This window comes from Amborella trichopoda, chromosome 4 (assembly GCF_054954075.1).
Source record: "Amborella trichopoda isolate Santa Cruz 75 chromosome 4, AtrichopodaSantaCruz75HAP2 v2.0, whole genome shotgun sequence".
In the NCBI taxonomy this organism is placed as follows: Eukaryota; Viridiplantae; Streptophyta; class Magnoliopsida; order Amborellales; family Amborellaceae; genus Amborella; species Amborella trichopoda.
In genome coordinates this window covers 949,841-970,523 of record NC_142339.1, presented here as the reverse complement: position 1 = coordinate 970,523, position 20,683 = coordinate 949,841, and the positions used below count along the sequence as shown (strand labels likewise).

Genomic DNA, 20,683 nt, shown 5'->3' with positions numbered 1-20,683 from the left:
TCACTCACTATACTTATGAACCAATACCAACTCTGGTAATTCTCTTTCTTGACCACGGCAAATGCCAATGGAAAGAGTCAATTATTTGCATCTATAGAAATGGCGCACAATAATATGCCTTGATACTTTCCTTTTAAGAATGTCCCATCAATACCAATTAGCGGCCTGCATCCATTAACAAAACCCATGATGCATGGACGGTAAGCAATGAATATTTATTTGAACCTGCTTTTATCTGTGTCGATGCGAACTTCGGTTCTTAGGTTGGTTATTCGGAGCTTCTCCGCATACAAGGGGAGGCCATGGTATTGTTGTTCATATAATCCATCTATCATCTCTCTAGCACTATCTTTTTCTCGCCAAGCATGCATATAGGAAAGTTTAACACCATGATCGCGTTGGACATCATTTACGATGTCTTTAGCATTAATTTTTGGTTTGTCACTAAGGCGGGCTTTAATTTTTTTTGCCACCCAATCACTACGAGCTAGCTGCTGATGGACCCTCCATATTAGGCCACTACATGTGTACTCCTTAACCATAGATTTCACTTTGAAGTATGTCGTACTGCCAACTCGTAAGCACCGCACTTGCCATGTGCATCCCTCTGCCTTACAACTTGCTCACACTCGTCCCAATTCACTTTTGTCAAACTTCAAAACAAAATTATTGTGAATTGCAAAATCAACTAGATGATGCCAACATTTATTGACACTTTCAAAATATTGCCCTATATTTAATTGAACCTCGTTACCAACTCCTTTACATGGGCTCTCTAGTGGTTCAATATCTTCCATATCACGCTTTGGTACAAGCTCAGGGTCAGGTGTCACTTGAATGTTTTGATCTTAATTAGTTAAAGTGTTATGCCTGCTGTTGACAAAAGATAGAGTATAAGATGAAGCAACAATTTATATACATAAAAGAATAAAATAAAGCAAATTACATATGAAAAAATAACTTGTAGATAGACCTATTTCTTGAAGACGGACGTTCACCAATAGATTCCCATTCTGACTCCATTGTAGAGGCAATATATACAACAATTTTCGAAGATTCCCCTCCCAATATAACAGATACATCTACATCATCACTTACATCAATTAAATCGAGCCCACTAAAAAGACTTGTGTTGTGGTACATAATAGCTAATTTGTTTGGATCACACATTGTTAAATTATCAAAATGACTTTTTAGTTCTTCCAAAGAACTAGTTCTATTATACTTTGTAACCTTCAATTTTCCCCCTTTGTAAAAGATACCTTTGTCATTTGCATTCGTCTCAAATGACCCCCCATATCGGAATACCAGTTGTACTCCCTCAGTAAGCATCGTCAATGCTACTGTATTAAATGAATAACATAATTTGTATTACAATAAATTGATACAATAAAGAATACCATAAATTTGGATATTTCTAACTACTTTAGGGTTCATAAAATGTGAGTATTATATAACAAATTGAAATAGTGTACTACTATAAAAATAAAAATAATCAATAAACAACAAAAATAACAACTGCTCGAAATAATTAATTGTAACAAAATTAACAAACGGCTCTATTAATTGTAAGAAAATTAACAAAAAATGATCAACAACATAAAGCAAGAGTAAGAACAGTATCAATCACGACCGTGAGCCAATATCGTGAGATACTGTATTGCGGTAAAGTAAAAAAGGTATGATCCACGTATGATAATGTATTTAGCTTGTTTTCCCTCAACTTTATATATATATATATAATTTCTTACACTAAAAGCGGGAAAAATAGGCGCGAATATTTTTGGTTAATCAAAAACCAAAATCCACAACATTTCGGTTGTTGAAAAACAGAAATCAAAATTTCGATTTTTGAACAACCGAAGAACCTAATTTCAATTGTTAGGGAGAGCAATTGACATTTTCGGTTATTCAACACCCGAAAACGCTAATTTTGGTTGTTGAACAACCGAAACCAACGCGGGGAGGGTTAAAACAGCTATTCTCATTTTCAGTTGTTGAACAACCAAATTTTTTTTGAATTTGGTTCTTCAACACTCGAAAATGAGTAAAGTGGTATTTTTTTTAAAAAATGTGGTTATGAAAGGGAAAAAACGGACATCCTTGTATTGACCGAAACTCAAAGCTGTATCCGTAATAACGCATATTATAACAGATATTAACGTAATTTTATCAAGATTTTATGCTCCCTTAGTATGGTTGAGAATGAGTCGGATTTGGTTCGGATCCACCAAGATCCAGATTCAGATCCAAAAAATATACATGGGATCTGGATCCGGACCATATCGGATCCAAAAAGCACACATGGATCTAGATCCAGACCCAATCGGATAAAAAATATATATTTTATATCTATAAAATAATATATAACAAAAAATACTATATATATATATAATATTTAATAACTGGGTTAGATCCGTTTATACTAAGATCCACTCTAAATTACTATTTGGATCCATACCCAGATCCGGATAGGATCTAACATTCGGATTTTGGATCCAAACGAAGTGAATTCCCAGCCTTCTCCTTTAGCAGCATTTCCACCATTCCCTCTCCTTCAAGTAGAATTCATTCTGAGAGTAATTTGGCACTAGAAACTTTTAGTGATGTAACCTCTTCGATCTGGCGATCAACCAAAAAAGAAAAAAAATCAAACGCACTCTATGTCAAAAAAGATAAAAGATGTAAGACTGAACATAAACCTTTTATTTTTTTTGGTGAAAAATAATAATCCTTAAGTGAGTCCCAAAATTTCATATCGAGAAAATTGCTTTTGATTAGGACAATATAGGATGGAATTTCTATAAGGCCTAGGCTTTGTGCAAACAAAATCAAGCTTCCCTTCAAATTCTCGTCCGGAAAACACTTTCGGCAACGGAAATCTCTGTGATGACTCTAAAATTAATTCCCAGCACCGATAATAAAATTTGAGACTAAAAATATGTAGAAATCTTGTGGATCTTTGAACACTTGTTTTTTAGGGAGAAACATACGGTTTAGATAGTTTGTTACAGTTTTTTTCACAACCATAATGTTCAAATTGCAATTTTCAATGAATTTTAAGGTGCCTTATCAAACTATTTTCCATATGTATATAAAGTTCTATATGTTTTTTGTGCGTTTATATTACCGTGCACACACGTGTGTATTTTTTTTCAAGCATAAGAGCATGAAATGTGTGCAGATTCGCATACTTAAGTATTGGAAAAGTTTACTATAGGATTGTATATTTTTGTATGGAAAGAACTGGAATCATCTGATACTGTTAGATATGAAATCAGGCAACTACTGATGGTGTATCATTGACCATGCTCCAAGTATGGGAGGACGTTCCTTGTGGAATGACACGCCCCAATCATCCGATCCTACATCTCAAGGTTCAGTGTATTTTTTTTACCTGTGTGTGTAAAAGATAGTGGTCTTTTTTTTTTTTTCTTGTTTTTTGGTTTTTTTGGTAGATCAGTGGGGAATACAAGCCCAACCCATTTTTAGAAATAATTAGTGGTTTTCAAATGTGTCCGTGGGAATGGAGTTGAGGTCGTGGTGGTTTTCTAATTGTCTCCCCTTGAAAACGTACATTGTAGTATGTATTATAGTTTAATTTACACAAATACCAACACGCAAATACACACATACGCTTATGTGCTTTTACCTGCGCACAAACATATATGCGCATGAACCCACTAGATACTGCTCCATAAGTGACAATGCTTAGCAACAACTCTTTATGCATCACCTAAAAACGCACATCATCATCATAATAACTTTTTTTCAATCAGCTTCATGATAAGTTTTAGTAAAGTTTTACGTTAACTACCTATCTAACACAAACAAACCCTCTTACCTGGACATGGATCGGATTAAGGAAAAGTTTAAGATACTCACCCTTCTTAGACCATCCTAAAAACGCACATAGCCCAATGTTTTTTGGAAAAAGAACTCTTCAAGGGTGTCAGATAAGAGAAAGCTTTCTATGTTCCTCCAACAACATAGAAGTTCTATCCTCCCTCTACCATCCAGCCATCCCATTTCTATGGAGAGAGCCGCTTACTGTTTGATCTTAGATCCGACGTCTCAAAGTATTTTATTTGTAGTTTTTTTAATACACTTTTTTTCAATATTAAATTTGGTACATGCCATCTTCTCAGTGGGGCACACCTATAAAAAATATTAATTATAATTTTTTGATAAAAAATAATGATCACAATACCCCTTGAAACTTTCATCAAAATTTTGATCATTTTATTTTATTGAAAATATTTTTTTATATTTTTCGTTAGTGAGAGTTTAATAGAAGAATAGACATCCAAAATTTAGTGTCAAAATAATTTATAGAAAAAAATTTAAAAATAAAATAATGTAAATACGTGATATTGTGATTGGGATAATCTTAACACTCCATTTAAAATGGGACGGTTGAATAAAAAAGAGGATAGAACTTCTATGTTGTAAGAAGAACATAGACAGCTTTCCCATCAAATAAATACGCTCCAACACCATAAACTATACAAATCAATCAAACGATCACTTATTTGGAGAGAGGAAAATAAATAAAACCCTAAAAGTGATCTATCTTGTAATTCTTTTTTATTTTAATCATCAATTTCACCAAACTTGCTCTATTTTTAAAGCTTCAAAGCACCAAACTTGCACTATTTTTGAAGCTCCAAAGTTTATAGTTCAAACATAAATCAGTTTCAAAGCTATGAAAAGTTTTCTTGACGTCTTTCCAGCAAAGGCATTGATGTGCAACTATATATAACCACCTTCTTTTAAATTAACTTTTCAAATTTAAAACCATAGCTTGATACAAATTGTACATAAATATTTAATGCCCCAGGCAAAATACCTAAGCAGGATTTAATTTAATATGAAATTTCAAAATCCACTTAAGAATTACCCATAAAGCGAATTTAAGATACTTATATCTAAACATATAAAAACTCAGTATTTCAATTCATTTTTAGGATGATATTTTTCAGATAGAGTGCTTATCACTTTTATTTATTAATTTATTTATTTAACGTTAATAGCTTGATTGGGAAAGTTACATCTCAAATTTGAGTCCCACAAAACTCCTAAAGTTTGTCCCTTAAAAAGTAAATGTAATCATAGTCCCACAGGAGCACATAATCTTTTCACTATTCTCTAAGAACAAATCGTATTGGACCCTTTTTAAGAATTATATGGTAAAATTAAAAAATCTCACCATGTAACATTCATTTAATAATCTTTAAAATGAATTTGTTTTCGTTGATAAAAGTGCCAAGAACTATGTTTAAAGCATGTTAGTGTCCAAGGAAGATCCACATTTGTTCACCCAAATTGGCTAGAAAACAAAGTAAATTTAGATTTTATCAAAATACTTGTAAGAGATGGAGCATTCAGCATTTCATCCATTTGCGACTATTCTAATTCATGTTGAATGTATTTTGACATGCATATTTACAAACAAATCAAAAAATAGAAAAAATATTAAATAGTTCTCCCATGAGAGTTTAAATAAATAACCTGTTAATTTTTGGTACACACTTCAACTATTGACCACCATCAATGAAAACAAAATTAGATGGTCCGCTGGAATTTAGATAGTCTATTGGGCTATACAGTCTAACGGACCAAAGGTCACCAAATTACCATCTTCAAAGCCAGAGAAAGACTAAAAGGAAAAGGAAAAATAAGGGATGACTTCAAAGCAAAAAGGCCAAAAAAGTGTTTCAAAACCTGGAATCGAGCTTTGGATACACTCTACCTACTATACAAAACTGGATCAGCTGAATCTGTGATCCATCAAACTGAGCCATTGATCAAAAGTATCTATGATCTAAATCATCAAAGAAACATAAATTTTCATACAAATATGCTTCCTAAATCAAGATTGGAGCAATATGCACCTCCCGTGGGAATCTGTCCGATTGGTTACCGAAACCCATTCGGACTGCAATTTTACAAAACACCAGAAAAAAACTCTCACAAAAATTTATAATATCAAGAGCTAAAAAACGCAGCATTGCTAAATTGCTACAATAAAGCTACATCCTGGGGTCGAAGAACACATCATTGAGAGGGAGAGATGAACCACATCAATGGAACCTTAGGGCACATTATTGAGAAAGAGATGAACTAAATAAATGGAATCATAGGGCACAGCCTAGAGAGAGAGATAAAATACATCAATGAAACCATAGGGCACAGCATTGAGAAAGAGAGAGAGAGAGAGAAAGCGAGAGAACGAAGCCACTTCCAGTCAACTCAATTGCATTTGGCAAAGGTGAATCCAGCCATTGTCCATCTTGAAACTCCCTACTAAAAGTGCACATCATCTGTTCTCTAACTTTCATATTCTAATCCTCCTTGCACATAGCTGATAGAAAAAAACATGCATGATTTCCAATTACGTGAGAATTACAAATTAAAACAAAATACCTGAGGCACATCCGTAGCCTCTATCTATGATTCTCAATCCATAACCTCTCTCTCTCTCTCTCTCTCTCTCTCTCTCCATTTTTATCCATCATTTTTTATTTTGTTTTAAAAGTTTCTTCTGTAATTTATCTGTTAATGTTTTTTTTTTATGCTTTTATAAAGGGACAAGCTGCCATGCTTCCTGGGGAGGATAATACAGCTATTCTCCAAAGCATGATCCACCATTCAAAACGTTTGTTGGATGGTATGAATCGAGCGGTAAAGCTGAAATACAGTTCACCTGTGACAGCGGACAGAACATGCCACCTAACTCCACCGTCCAACAAAAACAGTGGCATTGGATTTAGTAACACGACAGTTTGCTTCCTAAGAAGCATGAAAGGTTTCTATATTTCCCCTACAGCATAGAAGATCTATGCTTCCCCTACCATCCAGCCGTTCAATTTTGATCAAGAGAGTCACTCATCATTTGATCTTAGATCCGACGTCTCAAAGTACTTTATTTTTAGTTTTTTTTATACAAATTATATGAATATGAAATTTGGTAAGTGCAATCTTTTCATTGGGGCGCACCTATAAAAATATTAAAAGTAAGTTTTCGATAAAATATAATGACCAAAATACCCTTGAAACTTTCAGGGGTATTTTTGGTCATTTTATTTTATAAAAAATATTTTATTTATATTTTTTGCTAGTGCGAGTTTAATAGAGGATTGGACGTCCAAAATTTGGTGTCAAAAAAATTTTATAGAAAAAAATTAAAAATAAAATAGTGTAGAGACGTGACATTCTGATTGGGATAACTTAGACCTCTATTCAAAATAGACGGTTGGATAAAGGGAAGTATATAAGTTTTATGCTGTAGGAGAAGCATAGAAAGCTTTCCCTTAATACTATGCCCGCATTCACAAGTTTTAAAAAAATTTATTAAAAAACTCAATCCAAAAAGTCGATCAATTACTATAAGCACATATAACGTACTCCCTAAGAATAATATGTTATACATATATAGAATGCATATAAATTATATTTTTATTTATCAATTTATTTAGGTTAGTCATTAGATTGAGGAGGTTGCATCTCAAAATACGGGGTCCCAAGAATACTACTAGATAGCGTTCTACCAAAAGTAAATGTAAAATATGCTCCTGCAGGAGCATATAACCGTCTATATATAATCTGATATATTTCTCTAGGTTTGCAAGAATTTCTCACTTGGTTATTATCTGATGTCCATTAATGATTCAGTTTCATCAACATAAAATAAAGAGCCGAAGTCAGATGACCAAAATAAAGAGCAAGACTGACAGGAAAAAGCAAATAATAGTACTTACCATTAACTATTGTTGGTCTTCAATTTTGACATAAACAAGTTCGCTTTCTTGCTGCCGTGATCGATACTTGATAAAAGATGGCAACCATTTTCTGAATCTCTCAGGCCACCACCTACAAGCACATAATCAATCATCCATGTAACATGTCATGTATGAACAAACCCCCCCCCCCCCCCCCCCCCGAAACAAAAAAAAAGAGGTCTTGTATGTATGCAAAGAGCGACTTTTCTGTCATCAAGGATAAAAAGAAATGATAAAGAGAAAAAAGGCTATTGCACTCATAATGAACATATGAAAATGGCACCTTAAAGCAATCCAATAGAAAGAAGATAGTGAATTAATCTAACATGGAGCAATAAAAGAGATGATGCATTATATATATATATATATATATATATATATATATATATATATATATATATATATATATATATATATATATGGAAAATACTTTTGTTAGCCAAATGCTACTGGAACATCCTAGCCCAACTGCCCAGATTCGATCAGGAGAGAGCCAACAACTACTGCACATGCACACTATTTGATTTTTTATATTCTTTTTACAAATCCATTTCACCTGAAATTTTGGGAGTGTGTGCGCCTCACCATGCCAACCAAAAACAGATGTTGAAAACACAGTATGCAAAATATTAAATCACCAAATACTCATGCCCTTGCCACCAACAAGGGGAGAGTATTATCGTAATGTTCATTTTTCATATTTTTTATTTCTATTTTGGTTCTCCTTGATGGGGCGCACCTGCACCTAAAATTCAGGTGCATTGAACTTATAAAAAATATTAAAAATCAACCACAGAGTCGCGAAATTGGCACTTAGATTGGCCCAGATTCAATCTCGGCTGTTATACTAATACTGCTCTGTTAGAAATTTGGCTAACAAAAATTTCTTTCCCTCTCTCTCTCACTCTATATATATATATATGTGTGTGTGTCTGTGTCTGTGTGTGTGTGTGTGTGTGTGTGGAGCAGCGCACGCACACACAACTAATTGATTCACTATTATTGAACTTACAGATCAAGTCTTTCACAAATTGCCCGTCGAACTGAGGCATTAAGACCATATGCTATTGAATTAAACAATCCCTGAAACAATGAAATCGGATCCTTAATCTCAAATTCTAATATACAAGAAATACTGTATAAATCTGAACATCAATCATTTACTTTTACAACAAAAATACCATACTATTTTATGTCAAATTTCCACAGACAACAGATACAGTAGAGATCTCAATATTAACCTGTTACCGTTGTTTGCAATTTAGAAAAAAGAAAAGAAAAAACTGTGACGTTTGCAACAAAATAAGCCATTATTCTATAAAATATAGTAATCTAAAACTGTCAAGGTATCCAACCATTGACTGTGCTTTAGAAAAGCTTAAGAGGGATCTAGTTTTTATTAGCCATGGGTGGTCCATAGAACACTAGGAATCACCATATCCAGAACAGGAATGCTACCCCATCAGGACATAGGAGAATCTCAGAATGATCATAAAATATAAATTACCATCTTTTCTGAGTGTTTACAATGAGAAAAGTTATTTACCATCTTCTCTGAGTGTTTACAATGAGAAAACTTATTTACCATCTTCTCTGAGTGTTTACAATGATAAAACTTATTTACCATCTTCTCTGAGTGTTTACAATGAGAAAACTTATTTACCATCTTCTCGGAGTGTTTACAATGAGAAATGATATGCTAAGGTATGTGAAAGACTGATTGCATTTGCTAGGAACATTTTTCAATCAATTTGATCTTGAAGCCGTCAGTCATCAACCAATGGATATGACCAAAGAAAAAAAATCAACTAAAGGGAACATCAGAGGTTTATTGAAACAAACATGAACATCTTTGAAGTATAGAATCAATCACAAACCATTAATAAGAATTATGCAAAGTGATAATGACACAGAATATATTAAAGCTCACTCATTTGTAAGAGAGGATTCGTAAGAGAGGATTAGAACCAGTGGCTAGGCAGTCCAAAAATGGCAGATGGAAACTAGATTACATCAAGTATGCAAGCAATCTAGTCCGTTAGATTAAGAAAGAGCAGGGCTAGAAGGATAAGAGAAAATGGTGCCCAAATCATGATACATCAATAATTTAAATCAATCATCAAGCAGAAGTTGAGATATTTAACAGCATAATGCTACAAACATACAGCTTTTCTTTTCTGAAGATGACATCTTAAATTTAGATTGCAACCAATCAACTATAATTGATGACATTCATGAACAAGATAGAGTATGAGATTATTCATACCATTAGTGCAGCCATTCCAACATCAAGAAAGGAAAGCCAAAAGATTTTGTGATTTGGCTCAATGAAATCATGGATACGATTGATTGTACCAAATGCCCATGAACCTATCAGGATCAGTGGGTAGTATCCCCACCTGTTTAATGCCTGCAAAAGCCTTGGAGTTATATGTGATGATGTCATCACAAAAATCTGATTGTGGAAAATAAATTGCAACAATAGCAAAACTCACAATCAACAATAAGAGGCAGTTTAAGTAAGATTAGAGAACCAATGCCAAAGAAATTTTGCAGAAGAGATAGAACAATGAACCAATTGTTTGAAATAAGCTCGATAAATTCTGTAATTTGTATAACTGGTTTTGGAGAATGGATTGATCCCTTGTCTCAGGTATATTCCAGCTAAAAGAATACCCCACTAGGGTTCAGGGAAATATTTATAATTTAGGAAATTCAATTTCAAGTCTATATTTGCTACTAAACATAAATTGGATTACATATCATGCATGGATGTGACAATATGACAGAATCCAGTATATGGTTATAAATTTAATTTATATTTTATAATTGATATGGTGTTTGAATCATTATCATCATCATCATAACTTTTTCCCAACTAATTGGGGTCGGCTACACAAATCCTAGTACAACATTTTGCTCTATTAAGGATCATACCTCGGTGAGGCCATAAGTCCCCATACCTTTTCTCACTACTTCCAACCATGTCCTTTTAGGCCCACCTCTTGCCCTTTTTAAGCCTTCTACTTGAACTAACTTGCACCTCCTAATAAGTGTTGTACTGGGTATACACCACACATGGCCAGCCCACCTAAATCTACTCTCTCTCATCTTATCGCCTATTGGTGATACACCTAAATTTTCCCGAATGTATTCATTTCGAATTCTATCCCTTCTTATCTTGCCACTCATCCTTCTTAAAATCCTCCTCTCCGCAGCACTCATTCTATGGGTCTATCGTTTTTTGATCGCCCAACATTCCGCCCCATAAAGCAAAGCTGGTCTCACAACTGTTCTATAGAACTTGACCTTCAGCTTCATTGGCATGCAGAAATCACATAAAATTCTGATTGCACATTTCCACTTCGCCCACCCAACTCTAATTCTATGTGCAACATCTTCCTCAATCTCTCTATTTTCCTCTATTATTGGCCCAAGATATGGTTCATGAATGTAAATGCAAATTATAAAAAGCAATATCTGATTCTTACTTTATTATAGGATATGCATAATGAGTCTCAGTGATTTTAAGTAGAGCTTTCTTATTAAAATAGAAAATTCAAAACCTACTAACCCAAAGTAGCTGATTTGCCAAAGTGTTTCTCTTTCCTGACCAAACTGAAGAATGCTCCACAGCAATTTCAACACATTGTAGCACTTACACTAAATCAATTTTTTTCCTAGTATGGTGTTTGTGTCACAGACTTCCCAAGAGGTCACCCATCCTATCCTATGCACATTTGTCCTGATTTCCAATCACGTAGAAATCCCCAGTGTTTGCTATGTGGGTCATTCATATTGAGCTTCCATAACCTTTGACAAGACTTCTTTTACGCATGCGAGTGTTATAATCAACCCTACAATGCATAACATTCATCATTGTGGGCATGTCCAATACCCACTAGCATCCTTGTGAACCTTAAGAACACAATCAACTTTGGGAACGCAATCAAAAAGAAAAGAGCAAATACTCGAGGAAATACGTTAGTTAGAAGGGCATAAAAGCCTTCGTTCAAAAATCTGTTAATCAACTCAACAGCAAAGCCAGGGTTTGACAGAGGACTTGATAGAACTAAACACGGAAAACCATCAAGGAGATGCATAAAGCTCCAAGGGTGGGGGCCATGTTCATATTCCAATTAAAAAGGAGGTTGGTGGCGTTTCAGAGGAGATTGATATGAGATTTGTAGAGAAAGACAGATGGTACGTGTAGTTGGCTGTGGGGCTTTGCCCCTTGATTGACCAAAAAACATGTGGTCATAACAAATATCCCTTCATCATTCAAATGGTACCAGATAGGGAGTGCATTTTGATCCCTTGACCACTATGTGAGGGGTAGGTGGGAGCAGCTGGATTAGCTCTTGAAAGTGAGGATGTATGCATTTTATGGCTCTTAAGTGATAATGTGTGCTATTGAATACATAGGTGCAGTGTGTATGTATATCTTAGTGCTGCTCTCCCAGAGACAATCGAAACAACTTAGATGGTTAGACCTCCAATAGATGGTCAACACTAAGAAACTCCTCTGAAGAAGTGCACCACAAAAAAATAGCAATTTATTAGAAACTAGGACCACGACGAATGTCAGTATAATGTTGTTCAAATGTAAATGGAACTTGTTTGCTAAAAGAAAGCACCACTTTCCCAGAGATTATCGAAACAACTTAGATGGTTAGACCTCTAATAGATGGTCAACACTAAGAAACTCCTCCCAAGAAGTGCATCACGGGAAAAATAGCAATTTATTAGAAACTAGGACCATTACGAGTCAGTATAATGTTGTTAAAAAGTAAAGGGAACTTTTTGTTAAAAGAAAGCACCTTCATATCTGCCCTTGTATCAGATTGGTTTGGTTGGTCTGACATGCCAACTGCCATCTGTAGATTGGAACCTAAAGTCAGGTTTTGGATCTTCCATCTAGAATCAAGTAACCATACAATAACTACTTTTGTGGAAACATAGTTGTGAGAAGTCCCAAGATTCACTTTAACATTAAGGTGCCTAATGTACTGCTCACTTTCAGGAACAAAATAACATACACGAGTTGCATTATTCAGCATGCGGATGACTTGGAAGTATGTAAATCCATTGAAAAGAATTGCTCCCCAAAGAGGAGTGTAAAATGTTAGAAGTTGGACAACCTGCAAAAACAATCCAACATGCACCTTTTAATTCATCTGCAAAACAAATATACATAACAGTAACTGCAATAAAAAGAATCACAGATATTGTTATATGAAAAATTACTAAAGCAATAGATAAGAAAAGGATTTTTAACAGGGATGTCCGACAATTTCAGACCACTTGGAAAAAATGATCCTAAAGTCTGCAGCATGGAAAGACTCTGCTGTAAAAAGTAAAAAGAGAAAGAACTATCATTATTGCCAATTAAAATTTCCAAAGAATATATGATGAAGCTTGATCATGTCCATCAAGGAGCAATCTGGGGAATGAATAAATGCTAGATCATTGGCAACAAACGACCAAACGATATCACAACGAGTTGGCCGTTGACCTGAATAGTGTACTTTAGTTTGAGAACAAAAATTCTCATCATTATGATGCTACCAAACCATACCAATAAATTTTTTTTTTTTTGGTAGTGCCTAATAATAAAGAAAAAAGTACTTTAGTTAAAGGGCAAATGGAAAAGAGACGGATCAAGTTTCATCTTTGGATAGTCGAAGATGTTTTGGTTTTCATGCAACAAATATGTTATCCAAAAAAATTTTGAGACAAATCCTTATGGGCAACAGAGCCTTGATAATAGTGCCTCTAACTCTGCACATGAGATCAAACAACTAAATTATAGCATGCCTTTCCTGTTTGGCCAGCTGTCTGAGTCCAACACCAAGCACCCACACGACCATAGTCATTGCCTATTGACTGTATGACAGTCATGACAAGTGCAGTTCCTGTCAAATGAATCAGAGAAGAACCTCAAGTTAAAACTCCATGAGAAGAGAATAATCATCATCATCATCATCATAGCCTTTTCCATGAGAAGAGAATAACAACTATGAAATAAATATACCAAAGTGTCAATAAAAGCAAAACAGAGAATGGCATTGCCAACAGTCATGATACCAATGGTTGAAAGCCCAATGTAACAAGCATTCCAAAAACCAAACAAATGTAAAAAGAAGGAACATTTCTTATTTTTTCTTGTTTTCCACAGTTAAATATGAGAACTCATACTGCGACCCAGTTTTTGAGATGAACCATTACCACCAGGGTACGGGAAGGATCAGACTGGCTAATGGTAAAGGTTTTTATAATCTAAAGGCACTAGCAAGGATGAGGATGAGGCAATGTAGAAAACATTGAAGCATATATGGGGGGTCCATACAATATATCCTGCATTCGTCTATTTGAGTATGTGTGTGTATCTGCATGCTTGCGTACTAGCATATAGGATTTGAACACATGCTTCCCATAGATAGTGCTCTCTTAGTGCACTATAAATGCAATTTATCTTACTACATGTTTAAACCTAGCCTTATGGATTATTGATATATATAGTATGGGCGTGATTCACTTATAGTTCGAAGAGCAGTTTCGAACTACTCAGCATTCCCTTGGATGGCAATGCGATGTCAAATGAGTAAAATTGATGCATCATGACCATGTTATAGCACATGCTACATACCCCAAACATAAAGGTGAAACACAGGCCCTAGGTCTTCAACATCAGTTTTATGCCTGACAACAGTGCGATGGAGTGTGAAAGCAATTGCCGTTGTCCAGAGAAAAGAAGCCACACAAAAGAAATGTGTGCTATAGCCCTGGGCATAGCAAAAAAATCCTTTAGTAGGATCCCTGCAACAAAAGATGGGATATCAAGCTAAGTTATTTTCAAAATCAATAACAATGTCTAGATTCAAATGATTCCTCTGCTGAATAAGATACTGTTAAACTGTAATAATTTTTCAACTAATGATAGGCACCCAGGACCTACAGAAAACTTGTTTGAGGTGTTAGGTCCAACGGAAAATGCATACAACTGAAGCAAATGATATTAGGTGAATAATAGAGATAGATAGTTGCCCATATGCACTCAAAACTATGTTTAGTGTTAATGACCCATTATAAATGGAAGAAACATACCCAACTATGTTGAAGAAGCTACAAAACATATCCTGCAAAACAAACATACACAATTTGTCAGTCGATATGTCAAATCAAGATCCATTTTATAAAAGAATAACCATGGATATTTTAACCATCATGAATCAAGAAAACATGTAATAATACAGCTGACAAGATAAACAACAAATTTTCTCAATCATGCCAGAAAGAGAGTGGAAACCACATATAATTAAGTGTGCATTTGTTCCTCAGCTAAACATATGGGAAGATATTTAAAAAGACATGGTCCATCACCACAATGAAGTGATGGCCCTCGCAACAAATTTTCTCAATCATGCTAGAAAGCAAGTGGAAACCACATATAATTAAGTGTACATTTGTTCCTCAGCTAAACATATGGGAAGATATTTAAAAAGATATGGTCCATCACCACAATAAAGTGATGGCCCTCACAATTTGTCGGGATTATTCAGAACAGAAATCTTTCACACTTCAACCACAATAACTTTACCACATAAACTTGTCAAGATAAAATTAGGAGAACCAAATGCGGTCATCAAAAGAGAGTCCAATTGGAATTCAAAATCTGAAATTTAAAAGTTTTGTAATGTGCAAAAATTTTGTCAAAGAGATCTTTTGCTAACCACAAGCTAGAGATATCGCCTTTTTCTCTTTATTAATAAGTTTTATTCCATTTTAGCTTAAGGATTATACATACTGAGATCATTTTTCCTTTGGTGTAAGAAGGTCACAGTCACCCCTTGCCATTAGAGTTGAATTCTGGCAGCTAAGACAATGTCGAAAAATTTGAAAAATGTTTCCTTGAAAATTTGCAGAATCAATAGCGTACCTCTAGCCATCCGATTACGCATCTGATGGCAAGGGGTCATTGTGACCTAGTGTCAAAAGTAGGCGGTCTTATCCTATATACTTTCTCTTTACTTTATTGCTTTACCACAACATCAAGATTTCGTTCTTCCCTTTATAGTCATGGCATAAGCATACCTTAAAAATTGATGAGAATCTTCCATTTCCCCAAACAACAGGCAGTCAATTACCAAAAGTGAGATTTAAATTACAGATAAAATTAATGAATTAAGAGGGAAAAAAACAAAATTTTGATATTTTAACATAACCAGCAGATAACCGACCCAACCCTCCCTTCATTAAGCAAAAGTTCGTCTTCTACCAACTCCCAACACAATTAGGAAAATAAGACCTAAAACGGAACAAAATTTGGTAAGGAGAAGAATAAGTTGCAGTTCCACTTACTATATTTTTCTTTTGAAAAAGGGTGACTATATTGTGTTGAAGGTAAAGGTGTTACATATACAAGTTGCAGTATACAGTATACTGTGTAGAAAAGTGGGGAAGAGCCATCTCAAAAACCAAATATGATGGACTGTTTGACATTGATATATGATGGAATGTGACATTGATATATGCACTTATCACAAAATCTGTACAAAAATTCGGACATATCTACAGGCAAATGAAGACTTTATTTTCCCAATTGATTATGTTTTTACAATCCCCTCAATGACCAGCGAGTTACCCCAGCTGCTATTGAATAATTTCAGTCCCCGCCAAACAGCAAGGACTTTGGCCATTGATGAAGTACCTGCTATTGAATAATTTCAGTTCCTTCAAAACAGCAAAGATTTTTGCCATTGACGAAGTACCGTGCCCATGGGCTCTGCGAAAGATAAGATCGAGGGAGAGAGGTTGTCCCTAAAAATTCCACCCAGTCCTGCCATACCAGATTCTCCAAGCGAGTACCCATTGGTGCCAGGTTTCAGTGGTAGTTCCACTAACTATAAGATGGGCTCTGAGAAAGATAAGATCGAGGGACAGTGGTTGTCCCTAAAAATTCCACCTAGTCCTGGTATGCCATACCAGATTCTCCAAGCGAGCACCCATTGGTGCCGGGTTTCAGTAGTAGTTCCACTAACTATAAGATGCATGTAATTAACTAGCATTTTGAACAAATAAATAAATTCCGATATTACTCAATTCCTTAAAAATAAGAAAGAAAATACTAGTGGATTCAAAGCATTGATTCTCCTACCATCAACCAGATTCAAGAACATGATAGCAATTTTATGCTTTTAACGAAATAAGACAACAATTCGACTTATGTAAATCCAATTACGAAATAAATAAACAAATAGAACTGATGAATAAACAAGTACAGAGATCCTGATAATCTCATTTATTTTCCCTGGTTTTTTAAGCAGAAAGTGAAAGAGTGAACTTACAGATAAAGCAAGGAAGAACACTAGCTTGAAAGAGAACTTTCGAAGTTCTTTGAAGAGGGCATAGCAGAGAACAATGAAGGCCGAGCCAGCAAGAGACAAGGTGGACGCTCCAACATTAACAGCAGCCAGTATATGGCGATCATTTGCGGAGAAGTTTCCAGCCATTTTCACTATTAAAAGCACAATCCCTGAAACCCTAAGGTTTCATTTGATCTATATTTCACAGAGAATTCCGCCACTTCCACCATGAAAAGGGAGAAAGACCAGTTCAATAAACAGGACCCCAACCCCTAAGAATTATTGCTCCATTTAACAGAGAATTTGTAGCATTTGCACCACTGAAACGGCATGACGAGCTCATAGAATCAGGCATAAAAGAAAATTTGCACCATGCTCACCATTAAAGCGCTCGGAATTGAACTGACAAAAGAGAGTCTAAAAACCCTAAGAATCTTAGGAATCTTTTGCATAAATTTTCCTCACCATTTCGCCATTAAAATGGCCTGAAGCTTACTCTGAAAAGCCTAAAAAATCCGCGATCTTATACAAAATTTAACCATCAAATGTAAGACAAGTGAAGAAAACACGTCTTGATACCCAAAAATTTGCCCTAATTATGGCGGTTAGTCTCTTACAATGCTCCCTTAATTCACAGTTAATTGTTAATGGAACTGTAGACGATGAGAACGTTACCATATAATATAAAAGTCACAAAGAGCCTAAGCCGTCCGATAAAAAATTGAATGGCGAAGGATGGCTAAGTTGTCTCATTATTTTTACAAACTACGACGTGGAGGAAATCTCCATGAAGGTTGAGTTTCCAACACCAACAATAAAATTTAAAACTAAAAAATGGTACAAGGTCTTGCACATCTCCTTAAGATCTTTTAGTATTTATTTTTAAAGCAAAATGGACAATCTTGATTATTTGTTACAGTATGCATTAATTTTAGAGTTAAAAATCTTAAATTTTTTTCACAATTATAATGTTAAAGTTAAAACTAAAACTAAAAATTGGTACAAAATTTAAAACTAAAAAATGGTACAAGGTCTTGCACATCTCCTTAAGATCTTTTAGTATTTATTTTTAAAGCAAAATGGACAATCTTGATTATCTGTTACAATATGCATTAATTTTAGAGTTTAAAATCTTAAAATTTTTTCACAATTATAATGTTAAAGTCGAGATGATCGATGTAAAGGTTTTCCAATCCTCGATTTGTAATATTTGATAAGTTTTGAAGTGAAGATTTACTTATTTTAATAGCTTTACGTACCTTTACAGGCAAGGAGCCAGATCAATAGTACAACACTAACCACCCATTTTTACATTTGAAGTTTAAAAGTGCTTGTCATCTTCATTATCAAATAAGGGTTTATGTAAGACTGCAGCATTATATGATCAAAGTGAGGTGCATGTCGAAAATTTAGTAGAAAAGAGTACAAAAAATTGAAAAAATTTCCAATTGATTATCTCAACCTCGAGGTATATGGAAATAAAGAAAAAAAGAATTTCAAATCCTAATAATAGTACAACTTATAACATGTCATTTAGACTATTTATTTTTAATATTTTTAAATATTTATAGATATGCAACATATCGCACTATATTTTAAAATTTTATATTTCGTAATTAATATTGAACATATATTTTCAAGCCATCGTAAGGTTCCCGACACTGCAAAGCTTTACTTCTATGGTATATAGTACGAGGTGGGCACCTTGTACAAACCTTGCAAGTCATCCTTTTAGTTGCTTCTTAACTAGGAGGTATGAAACTACCATAAAAAGAAAGCTTGCTTTTGTGGAATTGACATGTGCATGTTACTTATTGTTTGCTATACACATTTTTTGTGCTAGTTTAATTTGGTGCACACCATGGTCATATCAGAAAATACAATTCATTTAGATGTTCTTGATCACAACTGGTTTATCACCATCCAATTGGTCTACAGCAGTGGATATCAGTTGAAAACATACTACAGATATACTTCATCATGAAGTTTCGGCTTCAAAAGTCAAAACCTCCGATTTAAGGGATGACTTCAAGTTTATCCGCATCGTTGGAATTGTCAAAAAAGAAAGAAGCCACTCCTTCCAAGTCCCCACTAAAGATTTTCCCAGCCAAAACTTCCGCCAAACAAACATATGCCCCTATTTGTGATGTCACATGAACATACAATGTGAAATACAAAAACATTAAAAAATTTGGGATTGTCTACGACAAGACCTTTTTATCTTTTGTACATGGCTTGCGATGAATCACAAAATCCGATAATTTTTTTTTTTTGAAACTTTGTATCTATTCAATGACATTCTTACAACCACCCATTTTAAAATTTAATAAACAAGAATGATTATGACTTCCATGTACAAAATTTAACAAACAAGAATGATTATGACTTCCATGTACAAAAGACAAATGACCTCTTTCTAAAATCAATAATGTCTATCCCCTTCTAACCAACAAATTAATGGTGAAAAAAAATATAGTGGTAGGTACCACTTGGACCTGATGGAACATACGCTATTTTTATTACCTTCAAGGTTTTGTCTTTTTTGTACTGAAGACACTTAACAATCAGAGATTTTTATATGAGATTCTATACAATAAGACCATTTATCTATTGTACAAGACGGTCACAATTATTCACCACCATCTTATATGAAATTTGATAGCTTGAGTAAGTCACAAAATGCGAAAAAAAAAATTGAAGTTTGAACTTGATCAATGGAATAAATAAATCCACCTGATTTCACATCCAATAGTCAAGATTAATTGCGACCACTTCATAAAAAATTAAAAAAATAATCCCTATCATATAGTTTTCCTTCATTTTATATAGTGGAATGGATGATGATATACTTTCCATCATTCATGTGAAGAAATTAAATGTGTACACGGTAGTGCCTAATTGGATTGCATGCCAGCCCATCAGATATCCACCTAGAAAAGAGAGAGCGAGATAAGAGATGGATGTTCCTCTTTACATGATAGCATGTTTTCTTAAGAATAAAATTACAAAATATTAAATAGCTCATCTCTCATAATGCGTTTTAACTTTAGCAAATGCGGTTATGTAAACCATGTTTTATAAAGAAGTGGATACCACTACCGTAGTCTCCATAGTCACCGACAGTATCCACTTTTCGCTTTTCTCGTTATCAAATAGGAAAGTGCCACAGTTTCTGGAAGTCCAAAACCTATTCTTCAATAATTCCAACACGCCCTTCGTTTATTTTGATACATTCCCCTTGTTTATTTTTATTTTTTTTTTTTTCTTTTGTAAGATATCATTCCCACTGAATAAAGAAAACGAAAGTTCTCAAAATATAATTATCAAGTACTGAACATTTTGCCAACTATTTGAACTGATCATGCATACTTTAATAGGATTTTGATAGATTTAATCAAAATAAAAAGTACAATTTAATTGAAGTAGAAGCACCAAAAGGGCAAAAAAAAAAAAAAAAACCAAAAGAACTAAGATAGAAATAGTGAGAAAAGATACAATGACTTCCCTTAATATAACAAAATGACAAAAAACATGATT

General features: G+C 34.3%; 1 protein-coding gene across 3 annotated transcripts; it reads right to left on the bottom strand.

Moving 5' to 3' along the window:
• Window positions 1-5,803: 5,803 nt before the first annotated feature.
• Window positions 5,804-17,804, bottom strand: LOC18439491 (G protein-coupled receptor 1). Of its 3 annotated transcripts, XM_020670527.2 has the most exons (11): window positions 17,612-17,804; window positions 17,129-17,466; window positions 14,889-14,920; window positions 14,431-14,600; window positions 13,599-13,696; window positions 12,821-12,922; window positions 12,602-12,658; window positions 10,048-10,191; window positions 8,794-8,864; window positions 7,761-7,872; window positions 5,804-6,364 (listed from the first exon to the last, which is right to left on the bottom strand). In XM_020670527.2, the coding sequence occupies exons 2-10, from the start codon at window positions 17,291-17,293 to the stop codon at window positions 7,767-7,769; spliced, it is 945 nt and encodes a 314-aa protein (XP_020526186.1). In that variant the 5' UTR covers window positions 17,294-17,466; window positions 17,612-17,804; the 3' UTR covers window positions 5,804-6,364; window positions 7,761-7,766. The 3 variants fall into 3 exon arrangements, with proteins under 3 accessions (XP_020526186.1, XP_088720320.1, XP_088720321.1); XM_088864194.1 differs by having other exon boundaries at window positions 14,431-14,566; window positions 17,129-17,801; XM_088864195.1 differs by lacking the exons at window positions 14,431-14,600; window positions 17,612-17,804 and having other exon boundaries at window positions 17,129-17,215.
• Between the last annotated feature and the right edge of the window lie 2,879 nt (window positions 17,805-20,683).

What these genes read in the sequence shown, in the direction of transcription:
- LOC18439491 (XM_020670527.2), bottom strand. Translation starts at nt 17,293, where the DNA reads ATGGCTGGAAACTTCTCCGCAAATGATCGCCATATACTGGCTGCTGTT. An exon ending in TGTTCTTCCTTGCTTTATCT is followed by an intron (nt 14,921 to 17,128) that starts GTAAGTTCACTC and finishes TTTGTTTTGCAG; the next exon opens with GATATGTTTTGTAGCTTCTT. An exon ending in ATTTGTGAAAGACTTGATCT is followed by an intron (nt 7,873 to 8,793) that starts GTAAGTTCAATA and finishes ATGTGCTTGTAG; the next exon opens with GTGGTGGCCTGAGAGATTCA.